Here is a 17,042-nt window from a genome sequence, read left to right as displayed (position 1 = left end):
ATGATAGTATCTAGACTCTAGATCTAGATCTAAACATATATACAAGCAAATGTTTTGATTAATTAAACATTGAGCTTTAGGTCAATTAGCAATTGTTTTTTTTAGCTCCATTCATATTATTTCTATATTCACGCATTCGCTTTACTTAAAACATTATTATTTTATATAATTCTTGCTATTACACTATTTCAGTTTCTATATCAGCGATACGCAAATTAAGACCCGCGGGCCCCGGGTAATACTGGCAAGTATATATATATATATATATATATATATATATATATATGATTTGTCTTCTAGTCCGAAGATTAATGAGGCGTGCAGTATTTCATGTAGCCTCGCAGCCCAAACCGCAACCTACATATTTCGCCATAATCAGGGAAGAAATAACCATTGTTCGCCGGTGGTTTAGATTTAGATCTTTTTCCTGCCTACGGCTGTTCTCAGCATTTAATTTTCTTTTGGTCTCAAATGTATATCCCTCGGCCTTTGTAAGAGATCTCCAGCTGTCTCGTTCTGAAGCCACCCCCCTCTCTCTCTCTCTCTGTCTTTCTCATTATATAAGAACTGAGACAGGACTGTTCCCGCCATGCATTAAAACATCAGAATTCTTCTCAGGAAGTTGACTTAGTCATATTACGTCATCAAATCTTGGGTATGTTTTGTTCATCTTTTGAAATATGTCGAGCAAAGAACTTGTATAGGCCAGACGCTTGCAATCTTCTGATTCATGTCATTGATTCATTGATTCATGTCTTGAATAATTGTGCAAAGTTTCAACTTGATCCGAAAAAGGGTGTGGGAGAAATAATGTGTACAAACTTTTTACCAGACATAATGAGATGAGATAATCTTTGAAATGATTAAGAAAACATGAATATTTATACATTAAACTGCATTTAAATAAATCATCGCTTATAAATTATTAAGCACCATTGTGCTTATTTTAAAAACAAACTAAGAGAGAGAGAGAGAGAGAGAGAGAGACAGACAGACAGACAGACAGACAGAGGGAGAAAGATTAAGTTATAATTAGATCTAAATAATTTGTGTAAATATGACTTTACAATAATATTAAAATATTATATTTTATAAGAATATTATTTTAATATTATTATGTATTAGTTTTTTAATTTTGGTACCGAAAAAGTTCATAGTGAAAATCCAATCTCTGTGAAAAGCAGTTTACATAAAAGTGTAAAATGGCTTTCTCGGAAAAGGGACGCAGCTGCCGATACATTGAAAAATAACAACGTATGACATCATTGGTGCCGTGTGCATATGTGACTATAGACATATTCATGTGTGTTTCGCTTACAATCGACATCATTGGAGCCGTGTGCACATGTGCCTATAGACATATGTATCTGCTTCGCTACCAATCGACATCTGTATCTGAGTAAGCAGACTTTATTTGACTCAAACTAGATTGAATTCGTTGGATAAATAGTTACACCGCAGCTTTATGTGTAGAGTTACATCCATTTTTAACCTGAGGTAAACATCTTCGCACAGCGGCACGAATGGATTTCTTTAGATAAAAAAAAACAAAAAAAAAAAAAACAAGCAAACATAAAAAGAAAGGAAAACAATGTTGAAAATAGTTCAGATGTCAAGTCGCAGAAGCCGTAACCGTGTTAGACATAACAATTCTTGTCATATAAGTGTAATAATATTCTGACCAGTAAATATTAACCAATGTGTATTAATAATAATAATAATAATAATAATCTTTATTATCCGTAAGGAAATTTGTCTTACAATTTGTGCATTACACCAAACAAAAAACATTATAACTATAAGAAACCAAAGTGTACATTCACACCAGACTCACTCATAATTTACATGTGACAAAGTTTATATCAGATTGTTCTTATTTAATGATTTGATTGCCAGGGGAACAAAAGAGTGTTTGTGTCTGTCTTTGCTATCGGTGTCTTGTGTGGACCAGTGTGGACTAGCCGTGTGTAGGCCCTATTAACCAGTGCTATTGAGTGTTAAGCCGTATGTGTATTTAAACTATATGTGACGTTCAAGCGATACAAGGGACGTCAATGCTATCTCTCATCACACTAATTATTTTTTATTCTCTACACAAGGCTTACCCCCCTTCTTAGTATATTGTCAAGTAGAAAAATTAATTAATTACAACTTAATGATTAACTCATTTTTAATATAAAAAAATTTCATTTGATTTATGTATTTTCATTGACGATAAAAAAAAAAAACAACAGACTTGAGCAACGTTGCAACTTGATCCGAGAATGGGAAATATGACAGAGACGGCAATAGTTCATACAAGTTTTGTAGAAAATGTCTTCCTAATTGCACAAATCTATTCTTGTTAACCTTCTTCACCTATCCTTAAGTCTGTTGGACCGTTGGGGCACATGCCATTAAAAAAAACAGCCTTTGGGTCACGCTCTAAGCTTTTTACAATCACGGGCAGAGGCGTAGTGAGGGGTGGGGTGGGGCAAGGGGAGCACGATGCCGCGGACGCCACCCTCAAGGGCGCCACACGCAGTCTATATTTCTAAGTGATGTTCATGGAAAAAAAAAAATTTTCGGGGGGGGGGGGGGGGCGCCAATAATGTACCTTGCCCCGGGCACACGTCTGGCTAACTACGCCTTTGGATACAGGGCGCAGATTTCAAAAGCAAACTAACACAATAACCCTTTCGTCTCATTTGTGTGTACATTATAACATACAATTCAACTTTGTAGTGTCCTCTGTCCTCCACATCGCACATTTGTTTCAATGGCTTTCCTTATATTATTGAATTTTTATGAGAAAAACACATCAGTAAGACAGATGTTCTTAAGGGTAATAGAGAGTTTATTAGTATTATTTATTTACCTTTTTTGACATGCTATTATTAAACTATAAAATTGAAAACTTTTAATATAAAATTCAGTTCTTCTCGAAAGAAATCGAGATGGCTGCTGTGCTACAAAAACCCTAGAAAGTCATTCTTTTCATAGGCAGATCTGATAACAAAACAAAAAAACAAAGGAAAAAAACTACAAACAAGTCAAACTGATATCGGAATTTGTTGATAGCATTGGACATCAATGTGAACCTATTGAAACATTTACATCTAACTCAAGATATACTCAAAGATGATTCATGGGTTGAACTATGTCATCAATGCCGATGTGTCAAAATATTTACATTATTTAGAAGTAGTTTAATTGTCAGAGGTTACTGGCTACTTATGTCATGTATGCTTTACCCATTTTCCGTTCGGTGTCGGAAGTTATTGGGAAGTGAAGATGTACTTGTTAATATGCAACCACGGAATAACAACCATGCATATGATTATGTGTTGTTGAACCTTACTTCCTAAGGTGAAAATACACACCAAGTTGAGATGCTTAATTCTAATGGCGAAGATGGTAAACACTGTCTCTTATAATAACAAACACTATTAGAATGGTTCCAATAGTAACAAATAACATTGGATAAGTTCTGACAAAAAAAAAACCAACAAAAAATACTAGATTTATTCTAATAAAAAAAAACATTAGAAAGCTACCAAACAAACAAAAAAAAAAGACAAACAATTAACGCAGATTTCCTTTGTATCTGATGAAGGCCTCGTGGCCTGAATGTACTTTGTTATACCTGGTCCCTCAAGGCACATATATGCATGTTTATTGTATTTTCTAAATAGGTCGTTCTTTTTTTTTTTTTTTTTTTGAGTTTCGAACTTTCAGATTTCCAGCAAAAGGAAAATATTTCTTCCATATTGGTCACCTCCTCCGCCCGTCAGGCATTGGCCTGATAACTGAAAATGTCCGGCATTCACTCTTTTTTTTTTTTAACCACAATGGCATAGTATTCTATACTTTAGTCTACAAGCTACTTCTCAAGAAGGCTTACACTTCCACTCAACCCAGAACTAGGCGAATTAACGTCAACCATGTAGGTGACCCAGAGAAGTGTGCACTCTTTGGCGAGCTCCTGAGCAGTTCAATCCCCTCCTTAAGTGATGAAGAAGACATCTCGATCAGATGGGAGAAATTAAGAGACGTAATCTACAGTTCGGCAATCACCGCCTTTGGGCCTCAAAAACACACAAATGTAGACTGGTTTGAGGCGAATCTAGCACATATGGAACCTTGCATCGAGAAAAAACGATCTGCACACCTCGCTCACAAGACAAAGCCTAATCCAAAATCTTTGGAGGCCTTCAAAAGTGCTAATAAAGAGGCGAAACAAATGGCTAGAAAATGTGCTAACAACTTTTGGAGGGATACCTGCAACAGAATCCAAGACAGTCTCCACTCAGGAAATAGCAAAGCTCTATTTGATGTCATTAAAGCGGCCCTGGGTCCAACAGTGTCTAAGCCTGCCCCCCTTCTATCCAAATCAGGAGAAAAAATTACAGATCAAACCAAGCAGCTAGAACGATGGACAGAACACTACCTCGAAGTCTATGCCACACAGAATACAGTAGACGATGTTGCCCTGGCTTCTCTACCAAATCTAGATGAGCTTCCGAGCCTTAGTGACCTCAAAAAAGCAATTAACTGCTTAAAAAATAGAAAATCTCCTGGGAGAGATGGTATCCCAGTGGAAGTAGTGAAAGTCAACGAATCACTCCTGCTCCCTGAACTCTATATTCTCCTCTGCCGCTGTTGGGAAACAGGTCATGTCCCACAGGACATGCGTGACGCAACTATAGTCACAATATACAAGAACAAAGGAGATCGGAGTGACTGCAACAACTATAGGGGTATCTCTCTCCTCAGTATAGTGGGCAAAATCTTTGCTAGAGTGGCACTATCCAGGCTGCAAGTGGTAGCTTCTAGAGTCTACCCAGAGTCTCAGTGTGGATTCAGGAGCGGTAGATCCACTATAGACTACTGCAGGAGAAATTCAGAGAGAGAGACAGACCCCTTTACATTGTTTTTGTTGATCTGACTAAAGCTTTTGACATGGTCAGCAGAAGTGGCCTTTTCAAACTCCTGAGGAAAATAGGTTGCCCTCCCAAACTACTGAAGTTAATTGAGTGTTTTCACGAGGAAACTAAATGTACTGTCAAATTCAATGGAGCCCAATCAGCACCTTTTGAGGTTTGCAGTGGTGTCAAGCAGGGATGTGTGCTCGCACCTACTCTGTCTGGCATATTCTTCTCCTGTCTACTGCATTATGCGTACAGCGACATAAACGAAGGTGTGTTTCTCCATACAAGATCCTCTGGAAAACTATTTAATGTATCAAGGCTGCGGGCAAAAACCAAGGTTAGGAAGCTACTCGTCAGGGAACTCTTGTATGCTGATGATGCAGCTATTGTGCTGATTCTGATATTCAGCTACAGTCCATGGTTGACAAACTATCTGCTGCTTGCCAGAAGTTCGGCTTAAACATCAGTCAAAGCAAGACTAAGATACTTGTCCAAAACACAAACACTGCACCTCAAGTAAGCATTAATGGCCAACCACTAGAAATTGTTGATCACTTTTGTTACCTTGGCTCCATCATATCCAACAACACTCTACTGGATAAAGACATAATTAACAGGATAGCCAAGGCAATGGCCACCATGTCATGGTTGCAGAAAAGAGTCTGGGACAACATATTGCTGACTAACAGTACTAAAGCCCTAGTCTACCGGACCTGTGTGTTGAGCACCTTGCTGTACGGAAGTGAAACATGGTCAACCTACTCATGGCAGGAAAAAAAGCTGAATGTCTTCCACCTCCGATGCCTAAGGCGGATCTTTAAAATAAGGTGGCAAGATAAGATAACCAATGAGGAAGTGCTACATAGAGCAGGATGCCAGGACATCCGCTCTGTTATCAGCAGCAGACACCTTGGCTGGCTTGGCCACGTTCGTAGAATGCCAGTAGGTCGACTTCCACAGGACATCCTGTATGGCGATCTAATAGAAGGCAGGAGAGCCGCTGGTCGCCCACTTTTACGTTATACGGATGTATGCAAACGCGACATGAAGCTCTTCAAAATCGACACTGGCAACTGGGAAGAGGTGGCACTGGACAGATCCACATGGAGAGAGAGCATAAAGGAAGGGTCACAGATTGCAGATGTCATACACAACAGAAGCAGAAAGAAGGGTGAAAATGCAACGGCGCCTGGTGATTATATATGCCCAACCTGCGATCGCAACTGTGTATCAAGGATTGGCCTCTTTAGTCACACAAGAAGTTGCAAAGGGAAAAAATCGTCTCTCGAGACGTAAAATGCCACAGACAGTCTACATTCCTTCATTGAACAAAAAAAAAACATCATTCATAAAAGAACCTCATTCACCAATCGTAAACAAACAACATTTAGTCACGTGATCTTATTGATAAAACTACGGAAAAAAACTGTCACGTGACAACCATCATGAATTAAACATGAGATCGTAAATTATATAGAAGAGATAGAGCACCACGTGGCTAAATGTTGTTTGTTTACGATTGGCGAATGAGGTCCATTGTGAAAAAAAAACAGTTTTTTGACAACCTCTTTAACCCTTAAGGCGCGTGTGGTAGTTTAGCCTCTATTTTTTATGCACTCATTGTAAAACAGCTCAGCACTTTAAGGGTTAATAAACAGGATGCTCGTCTAATTGAAAAAGTTCAACAGAAACCAGTTTCCTAGAACTCCAAATAGGTTTGTATTGTTCTTTTGGTAATTTCTGTCCTATGCTAACGCTGAAAGTGGGTTCGCGCTGGTCAATGCCCAGTGGACAAAGAAAGAAAAAAAAAATTATCCTGTGACTAACTGAGGCGCATTTTCATTTTAGCACAATATAAAGAAAAAATAAAACCCAACAAAGAGACCCACACGTAGTATGTTTGCATGATATTAATTATAGAAGTTGTACACTATTTGATTGACTGGGAATGTTCCATCCAACTTATGGGAAACTTAGTTTTTTAAAGATTATATATGTGCATTTTGTATGGCCTTGTCTTCCTTTTTCAATTCAATTTACGATTCCTCAGTACCCTCAGAGGTGTCGCATCTGGCAGAGAAAATCAGTAGTACCGTTGCAAGGGTGAGCGATTGGATGGTTGAAAATAAACTCAAGATGAACGAAGACAAGACAGAAATAATTAAGATTGGCACTAGGAACAATGTCTCAAAAGTTGAAAGCACATATTGTCTCTTTATAGCGAACTGCCATGTTCCATTTGTCCATGTAGTGCGGAATCTTGGAGTTTTCTTCGACTCAACACTATCTTTCGACCCACAAATAAGCCAGCTCTGTAAAGGTCTTTATTTGCAGCTGCGCAGATTAGGCCAGATCCGACCATATTTAACAACGGAGTCAACAAAAACGCTAGCTGTGGCATTCATACTCTCCCGCCTTGACTACTGCAACGCCGTGCTAGCAGGTATACCTGATGACGAAATAGCCAAACTGCAACGTATACAGAACAACGCCGCACGAATAGTACTTAGAAAAACAAGACAAGATTCTCCTACTACGCTCTTGAGCACGCTCCATTGGCTTCCCGTGAAAGCGAGCATCGATTACAAGGTCGCCACACTTTGTCATCAGTGTATATATAACAACGAGATGCCCTTGTACCTTAGCGAACTGATTACTCCATATGTCCCCCAGAGAGCCCTGCGCTCAATGGACTCAACGCTTTTAGTAGTGCCACGTTTCTCCCTCAAAAGCTACGGTCTGCGGGCTTTTTCAGTTCACGGACCAAAGGTTTGGAACTCACTCCCCATTGATCTCAGACAGACAACATGCTACACCACTTTTAAGAAGAACATTAAGACCTATCTGTTTAAAACTTTTTTAGATTAACTGTCATTTTAGCTGTCGTATTTGTGTTTGTAATGTTAATACAGCGCCTTGATCCTACATTTTATTTGTTAACAGCGCTTTATAAATAAAATTATTATTATTATTAATTCCCTGTATTAACTCACACTTACGTCATAGAATAAAAAAAAACCCCACAAAAAAACGCGAAATTGAAATCACTTATTGTTGCCAACTTTTCATTATCCTATCGAGATAAAATATTGCACATAAACTCGTGCTTCACGACAACTTGATACCATTTCTGAAAGATCACTATATTTATTTATTTGTTAGGGAATAAAGTGAAAAAAAAAAAATGTATTGACGTAATGTCCAGTGTTCCGTCTATAAGACCAAGGGGAGCTAACACTCATATTGTATTTTATTCATTGCTTAGTTTCAGTAATTCCCCTTTTGCATTCGTTGGCCTACATGTGAGGTCTCCATATATAACGGCTTTTATCTATGTGTTATTAACATTAGACTTTCTATTATTCATTAGCATTGTGAAACATGTAGGACAAATAAAATGTGAATATTAAGTTTACTGTTTGTAAAGTAGAAAATGATTTGAAACAAAAAACAAACTATGAGCATACACAGGGCCGGCCTTACCAATTACTGAGCCCAACTTAATGGATGCTTGTGATGCGCCTCTTCTAATTTTCTTTTACAATTACAACAGCTTCTATTAATTAGATCATTATATCAACATATATTATACAACATGCATATATATATATAATACAACAGGCGCAAGTGGGTTAATTTAAATTAAGTCAACGGTACGATAAACAAAATATGTTAACTCATTTAGTCCTACATCTTTAAAAGCCTATGTCAAGAGCCATGGCTGATCCTAAATGTAATTTGCAGCGTCCCTGCCAGGCCCAATTAAAGAACACTCGGTCTAAGGGTCAGCCGTGAACAAACATGACAACCCTTTGCTTGACTAAATTTATCAATTTCTATTCGCATGTTCTAATTATCTTTTTGTCATTTGTTCATTATTTTTGCCTGTTATTACGATGCAATATATAAATATGTATTTGATTATGTGTATTCTATGTAAATAAACAGTTTAATGTCATGTACATAAACACATACATAGGTGTCTGATTGTTATTACTCTTCCTAGTTTTTATGTGACTTACAGTGATCCTACAACTGTTCAACCAATATTGAAACATGTTGTTTTTTTTAGAGTACCTATATACTGAATAAGTTGAATCAACATCCAAAATTTTCCGTTACATTGTCATGGATAATTACGGAAAACAAGTCTTTCATTGAACTGGTGGAACAGAATGTATACAGAATGTATACAATTCTAGATAGTTTTGTCACCTAGAAATCACGTAAGATTAATGTATTATATAAAACCTGTGGATCGCGACCCCCTTGGGGGTCGATTGACGATTTGCAAGGGGGTCGCCTAAGACCATCGAAAATATGGATTGTTATTGTCTACTCTTCTATTGCTGTATGTGTGTGTGTGTGGGGGGGGGTCGCGTCAGAGTGGGGGGGGGGGGTAAAAAAGGGGTCGCGGAGCATAAAATGTTGAGAACCCCTGATGTATAGAATCTTTTTGGAAAATTAGTAATTTTTAGTTAAGAACGTGAATACACGAGATAGAGAGAGAGGGAGAGAGAATACATTTTAATTGTACAAAAATAATATTTTACAGTATGTTATGATAATTTTGTAATCATAGTATTACTTTGTACTCGTACTTCTATAGCTTAGAATAACTGTTTAGGTTAATAGCTGCGAAGAGGGAAAAACATGAGTTGCTTTAACAACAGACAAACCGTATCTCATTCACATAGATACTACAACAACACGTGACATCATTAGGGCCGTGTGCGTATCAGCACAATGACATATCTATAAACAATTACACCTATTGTGTGTCGCCATAAAAAGGCGGCTGTACCTCTGAAAGTGGGCGTCTTAGAATGGTTTGAATTTCTCATCTTTCATCACAACACTCTATCAAAATGTCGGAACAACATAACCTTTGACCCGGGGTGGACGTATTTACGCAGCGGCTCGTATGTATTTATCTTAGAAAGAAATAATAAACAAGAAAAATATAAAATAATAATGATAATAATATAAAATGCTTATATAAAGCGTAACTGTATCCATTAGTTTGGATCAGTTATGAGATTATATTTGTAATGGATCTAGACTAACAATACTTAGTCAGAAATATTTGTTTAAATTTACAAATTGTTTTTGTTTAGCCCAATTCCCTGCTTTAAGCTTTCACAATGCGCTAGGATCCTATCACTTGTCTCGACCAGATGGGTTAATGGGGAAAGGGGGGGGGGGAGGAAAGAAAAAAAAAAGGGGGGGAGGTATCTCCATAAATATTACCGTGATCGCAGCGGATTTTCTTTTGGTTTCAAATGTGTATCCCGCGGCCTTCGTGAGTGACCTCCAGCTGTCTCGTCCTGAGGCCGCCTGCAACCATGTGCTCTCCTGTATGTCAGCCAAGGAAAGTTGACGCCGAAGCTTGTCTTTGAAGCGTTTCCTTGGGGCGCCTCTGTTACGTCGGCCACCTTTTAGCTCACCAAAAAAAGACTGCCTTTGGTATACGTTCGTCTCCCATTCGGGATATGTGCCCTGCCCATCGTAGCTGTCGGACCATAAGAAGTCCCTCTATACTGTCCATACCGGCGTTCGCAAGGACATCACTGTTTGTAGTGCGGTATGTCCATGATGGAGCGCAAGCACCTTTGGAGGAAGCGCTCAAGAAGTCTTCTAGTTGTTTTCTGTATAGCGTCCATGTCTCAGAGCCGTATAGAAGGGTTGAGAGAACCACCGCCTGGTAGACATTGATTTTTGTAGGCAGCAGATTGATTTGTTCCCTCCAAACTCTCGCCTGAAGGCGTCCAAAAGCGCTACTGGCCCTGGCCAGACGGTTATCATTTGACACTATACTACCTAGATATGTGAAGTGGTCTACCACATTAAGGGGCTGTCCGTTTACGGTGATCCTTGGGGCTGAGTAGGTTATATTGGATGACTTCTGGAACAGGACTTCTGTTTTCCCGAGGTTTATAGACAGACCGAAAGAGGCGGCAGCGTATGCAGATTCGTTGACCGCGTTCTGGAGATCATGTTCATTGTGAGCTAGCAGGACGCAATCATCGGCATAGAGAAGCTCCTTTATGACCATCTCCTTTGTTTTTGTATGGGATAGTAGACGTCGAAGATTGAACACATTGCCGTCTGAACGAAATCGGATGTAGATGCCTTCGTGCAATCGCTGCCTCATTTGACCCAGCATTATGTCAAAGAAGATAGCGAATAGAGTAGGGCAAGTACACAGCCCTGCTTCACGCCATTTTCTATTGGGAAGTGATCAGAAAGGGAATCATTCTGTCAGATCTGGCCTCTGTGTCCCACGTGAAACTGCTTGAGAATGGATAGGAACGTAGGTGGGCATCCCAGCCTAGCCAGAATCCTCTACAAACCATCGCGACTGACCGTGTCCAAAGCCTTGGTGAGGTCCACAAAGACAGCGTATATGTTTAGGTTCTGCTATTTGCATTTGTCTTGTAATTGTCGCAGAACAAATATCATGTCAGATGTACCTCTACCGGCTCTAAAACCACATTGGCTTTCAGATAAGACCTCGTCCACTAAAGAGTGGGTTAGTCGGTCGAGCAAACACTCGAGCAAAGATCTTTCCTGCTACTGACAGAAGTGTAATGCCTCGATAGTTGGAGCAGTAAGACTTGTCACCCTTTTTCTATAGGGATATGATATAAACCTTTTTTAAACCGTCTTTCTAAAACCATAGGAACTTCTGAACAAAATCTTTAGTGAATTTCTGTTAACGTAACCCTTTCTAGAAAGAAGTAGAATCAGGTCACAGTATCGATTCGTGACAATTATTTACTTTAGCCTGTTTATATCATGTATATCGGTATCACTCCATTTAAGAGAAAATGAATACTTGGACGGCTCAGAAATTTATAACAGCGAAGACGTGCTTGCCAGACTGTTTCCTGTTGATTATTATTATTATTATTTATTTATTAATCTTTTTTAAGACATACTATTAAACCAAACAATTTTCTTGTAGACCTATTAATCTAAAATTCTTTTTTTTTTATTTCAACCCGACAGAAATTAAGATGGCGGCTGTGCCATATGAAAACAAGACAGTCATACTATTCTTAGGCCGATCTGGAAACGGGAAAACGAGTTGTGTCCAGACACTCAATGATAAAGTCAACACTGACCTATTACTAGTTGAATGTCCAGATGTGGGGAACACAGAAGAGGAATTGCAGAAGGACATGGACACACTACTGAAAGACACAGAGAAATTAGTCCAGTACCTAAGCTCTAAATATGGCGGCATAGTCGCTCTGGTCTTCGTTCTGAAATATGGCGTCAGATTTACGAAACAAGAGAAAGACGCTGTCGATGTTGTCAAGTATCTGTTTGGTGACAGTGTGTTCAGTGACAGGGGAATCATAGCCTTCACTTATGGAGACGTCTTTGACCTCGACTATGGAGACACTCCAGGCAAAGCTGAACGTTTCATGGACTGGTGCAGGGAACAAAAAGGAGATATTGAGAAACTCTTTCAAGAAGTGAACTACAGATGTGTTCTACTGGATAACAAAACAAAGACAAAGGAACGGAACTACAACCAAGTCAAACTGATATCAGAGTTCGTAGATAGCATTGGACAGCAATGTAAACCTATTGAAACATTACATCTTATCGATACATTGATTACACCCGATCAACACAAGGACTCGGATGATAGAGGCGAATCAAGGGTTGATCTATATGGACTTATCACTGACCGTTGTGTCAACATATTTACATATTTTAGAACTAACGTAATTGACCCAGGTGTCAGGCTTCTTAGGTCTGGGTTATTTCTAATTAACCCGCTTTCACGTCTATGTCCACGATCATCACAAAATGGAGATGGACCTGTTGATACGCGGACAGCGAATACCGAAGATGCAGAGTACGTGTTATTGGACCTAACGCCCTCAAGTAGACACCATTGATGTAGAAATGCTTGAGATTGGTGGCGAAGATGTCTCTAGCTAACGTACAATAGACTCTTGTCATAACACAAATCAATAGAATGCTACAATTATAACAGACAGCATTAGAATGGTTCCATTAATAAGAATCATTAGAATGGTTCCATTAATAAGAATCATTAGAATGGCTCCTTAAATGGCCAGTTTGTAATTTAAATATAATGATCAAATGGCCATGTTAGCCTAAAGAGGACTCAGGAGGCCGTGTGGTTGGCTTATGTATTATGTTTGGTCTTACGCATGATGTTAGCTATTATCTTACCATTTCTTCTAAAGTAATGAATTTCTTTGAAAAGTACCCAAGTGTTTATCTAAATGTTTATCATGTTTTTCAAACTTATCATTTGGTTTGTTATCGGGCTTCTGGAGTATGAGTCACTTGTTATTTTTTGGAATCTTGTTTGATTGTCTACAATTAATCTAGATCTAAATCAATTTTGTTTCCAATATTTATTACCTTTAGGACCAGTAGTTGTGTGACTTAAAACTATTTTTTTTTTACAATGCTTATATCAAATTACACTGTCCGGTAAAATGTTTGTATATATTATCTCTCCCACACCCAACCTCGGATCAAGTTGAAATTTGCACAATTATTTCTAGTAACTTACAAAACAAGTCAATAAAAAAAAACACTTAAACTTTTGGTAATTAATTATTTTGTTTGAGATCGAACAAGGAAAATAATTCGTACTTGACAGATGTGAAGGTATAAGTTGAATTAGTCCCCTTGAGCCCTTAGTAAACACTTTCTTTTTGTATGCATTTAACAAAGCATTCGCTGTGAGAGTTACACAGATACCCCCTTCTCTCCCCCCTTCCCTTTACTGTTTCCCAACTGGTCCAGACAAGTGATAACATCAAGGCGTAGTGATAAAGTGATAACATCATGGCGTAGTGAGAAAGTGATAACATCATGGCGTAGTGAGAAAGTGATAACATCATGGCGTAGTGAGAAAGTGATAACATCATGGCGTAGTGAGAAAGTGATAACATCATGGCGTAGTGAGAAAGTGATAACATCATAGCGGAGTGAGAAAGTGATAACATCATAGCGGAGTGAGAAAGTGATAACATCATAGCGGAGTGAGAAAGTGATAACATCATAGCGGAGTGAGAAAGTGATAACATCATAGCGGAGTGAGAAAGTGATAACATCATGGCGTAGTGAGAAAGTGATAACATCATAGCGGAGTGAGAAAGTGATAACATCATAGCGGAGTGAGAAAGTGATAACATCATAGCGGAGTGAGAAAGTGATAACATCATAGCGGAGTGAGAAAGTGATAACATCATAGCGGAGTGAGAAAGTGATAACATCATAGCGGAGTGAGAAAGTGATAACATCATAGCGGAGTGAGAAAGTGATAACATCATAACGGAGTGAGAAAGTAATAACATCAAGGCGTAGTGATAAAGTGATAACATCATAGCGGAGTGAGAAAGCTAAAAGCATGAAAATGTGCTTAACAAGAACAATTGGTAACAAATATTTCTAATCGCACAGATTTATTATTTTTAGCCAAGATCAGTGGTCTTCAACGGTGGCGAAAACATCCTCCAGGGGGCGATTTCATGAAAATGGGAGGCGCTGAAAGCAAAAGGGGCGGTTGGAGGAGGGGGCGCTGTCGCGCTGGGTAAAAAAAAATGTGTTATACAAGGAAGGTATGTAATACAAATGAATGAACTAAACTTTCGACTGCAAGAATAGAAATGGACCTTTACTGAGTCAGAGCTAATCATGGTCTCAAAATGAAGAGTTTTACGGTCTCTCAGAAGTGGTTTGATGACGAATGAATACAGGCTGAGGACATCGATGTCTATGCTACTAACTTAGCAATGCTCAATGAAGAAATGACAACTCGCCTCTAGGATGTAATCAATTTAATAGTTTAAACATGGACACAAAAATAGTAGAGTTACTAATAATGTCATCGGTATAAAGAAGTTGAACAGAGTAGGCACAACAGATACATGGCTGCATTGAAATGTTCCTATACTGACCTACACAATACTAACACTGTGATCATAATGGAATTAACATTTGTAACAGTTTCATTAACAAAGTGCTGTAACAAAATTAATGAGTAAACAAAGAAATAGATTGGATGTAACATGTAACCACTAGAGGAGACATTCGCCTTGCTTTCACTAATTTAAAGCCTGACATTTCTAATATTGTCAAACTGCATGAGACTCGTTTTCTATAGCTAGAGATACATTTTAGTGAAATCGACAATAATGATAGTTATATTAAGTATAAAATTTAGTTTGGAATTTTATAAAACTAGAAACAGCAATCTATCATATAGTTGTAAGTTAGCACTAACTGATTCATTGATCACGAGATATCTTAAACTATCGTCCGTATCCGCGTGAAATTTCGTACACAGGTTTCTTTGACTCTCGCTAAGAACGGCTTTTGACAGAATCGCAACCTTGGGACCGCAGCTCGCAAAAATCCGTAAACTTTCTATCAAACCTTTGTATTTTATTTTTGGTATTTCCCAAAAAGGCCGCAGTCTACATAGATCTATAATGCATTAAAAATATCACACCAATTACGTATTTTTGTAGCAATTTTTCCTTTTTTCTCAGTTTACTTATTTTTTAAAATATGTCTTGCGTTATTTTCACGTCGTTTAAGACAAAACCAATCCTAATAGCAGAAATAAGATATAGAGGGAAGCGTGGTCGAACGGTCAAGTGCGCTTGAACTTCGCTTGGCTTGGCTACCTAGAAGGGGGCTCGAGGTTCGACACCTGACTCGGGCAGAGTTGTGTTTACTGAGCGCCTAAAGGCAGCACGGAAAACCAACTCCTAGATACCCCCTCCCCCCACTGGTCCACAAATGAGATTGGACCAAAAGCGCTCTGAGCATGCTATAAGCATGAAAGTAGCGCTACATAAAAGCTATAATAATAATAATAATAATAATAAAGTTTAGAGTCTTTTTTTTTTTCGAGACAGAGAAGAAGAGAAAGCAAGGAATGATACTTTGCAACACTGTCAAAACAATGAAATCTTAATAGCATTGAAAAGGTAAGTCTAAATCTATTGTCATTTAAACAAATCGGGGTCAAATAAACGATTACGATTAATAACCAAATTGGTATTACTTTTTATTTAGAGAACAAAAACAAAATTTAATAAAATACTCAGAAAGACACAAAGATAAAGGCACATTCCTCATCCCATATGCTAGGGAAAATTTGTACAAATGCTCCTTCTTCCCTAGTGCTATTAGAGCATGGAATGGGCTGCCTGAGCTAGCCAGAAAAACCAGTGACTTGGCAGAATTTCAGTCATTGATTAATAGGCATGACTGAATGCATGACGCGTAGGACGTAATCATCTTCTTTATTTGAAGTAACGTCTGTATTATATAAGATAAGAATGTGTACGTGTACATGTTTTTGGCCGGGCCGGGGGGGGGGGGCTGTGGTGGTGGTAAGTAAAAGTGCTACTAAAATTAACGGGCCCAAAATATGAGACGGGGGCGCATCATGAAACGGGTTTTCCCACATCAAATCAAAAGTCTTTGCGGGAGATGTTACGATGCGCAGGTTAAAAAGAACTTAATGGAGGTTCCAGAGAGCGAAAAGGAAAGAGAGAGGGAAGAAAAGAGAGAACGGGCGTAAAATTTCATTGTTACAGTTACACAACTTCACGGGCTAGAAAAGTCTCTTAGCTTTATCGTTAAAATATGGACCGTTGATTAAGAAAATAAATAAACAATAAACAAATGGGGTCTGATGGTGTTCAGGCCATAATAAACATTAAAAAGCCTAGGTAAAAAAAATCAACAGGCGTAGCAGGTGTGTACTGTTAGTATTCAATAATTAAAAAAAAACATAGATTAAAAAATCATGACAATGAGAGTCTGTGTAATCTCTAGAAGCCGACATCATTTTTTTGTATTCGAAATGAACAATCTGTTAGTTACACATTAAAAATCAAAATAAATTAATGCTAATTTATTTAAATTTACATTTTCGTCTTTCAATAGTGATTTTTTGGTCGGTAGGGGGCGCTGGAGGATTGTATAAAGAGAAAAAAATAGGGGGCGGTGGGTCAAAAAAAGATTGAAGACCACTGTCCTAGATTATGTAAAAATGTTACAACATTGTATTTTCTTAGAAAGGTAAAGATTTGACTAGCCAGGCCATCAGATAAA

At 38.3% G+C, this 17,042-nt stretch overlaps 1 protein-coding gene across 1 annotated transcript; it reads left to right on the top strand.

Moving 5' to 3' along the window:
* Positions 1-9,673: 9,673 nt before the first annotated feature.
* On the top strand, positions 9,674-13,932 carry LOC106077752 (uncharacterized). Its single transcript, XM_056014643.1, has 2 exons — positions 9,674-9,832; positions 11,922-13,932. The coding sequence occupies exon 2, from the start codon at positions 11,930-11,932 to the stop codon at positions 12,824-12,826; it is 897 nt and encodes a 298-aa protein (XP_055870618.1). The 5' UTR covers positions 9,674-9,832; positions 11,922-11,929; the 3' UTR covers positions 12,827-13,932.
* The last annotated feature ends 3,110 nt before the right edge of the window (positions 13,933-17,042 follow it).

The sequence above is a fragment of the Biomphalaria glabrata genome, chromosome 16 (genome assembly GCF_947242115.1).
Source record: "Biomphalaria glabrata chromosome 16, xgBioGlab47.1, whole genome shotgun sequence".
Classification (NCBI taxonomy): Eukaryota; Metazoa; Mollusca; class Gastropoda; family Planorbidae; genus Biomphalaria; species Biomphalaria glabrata.
Note: the sequence above shows the minus strand (reverse complement) of the source record. Positions and strands in the feature narration are given on the sequence as shown.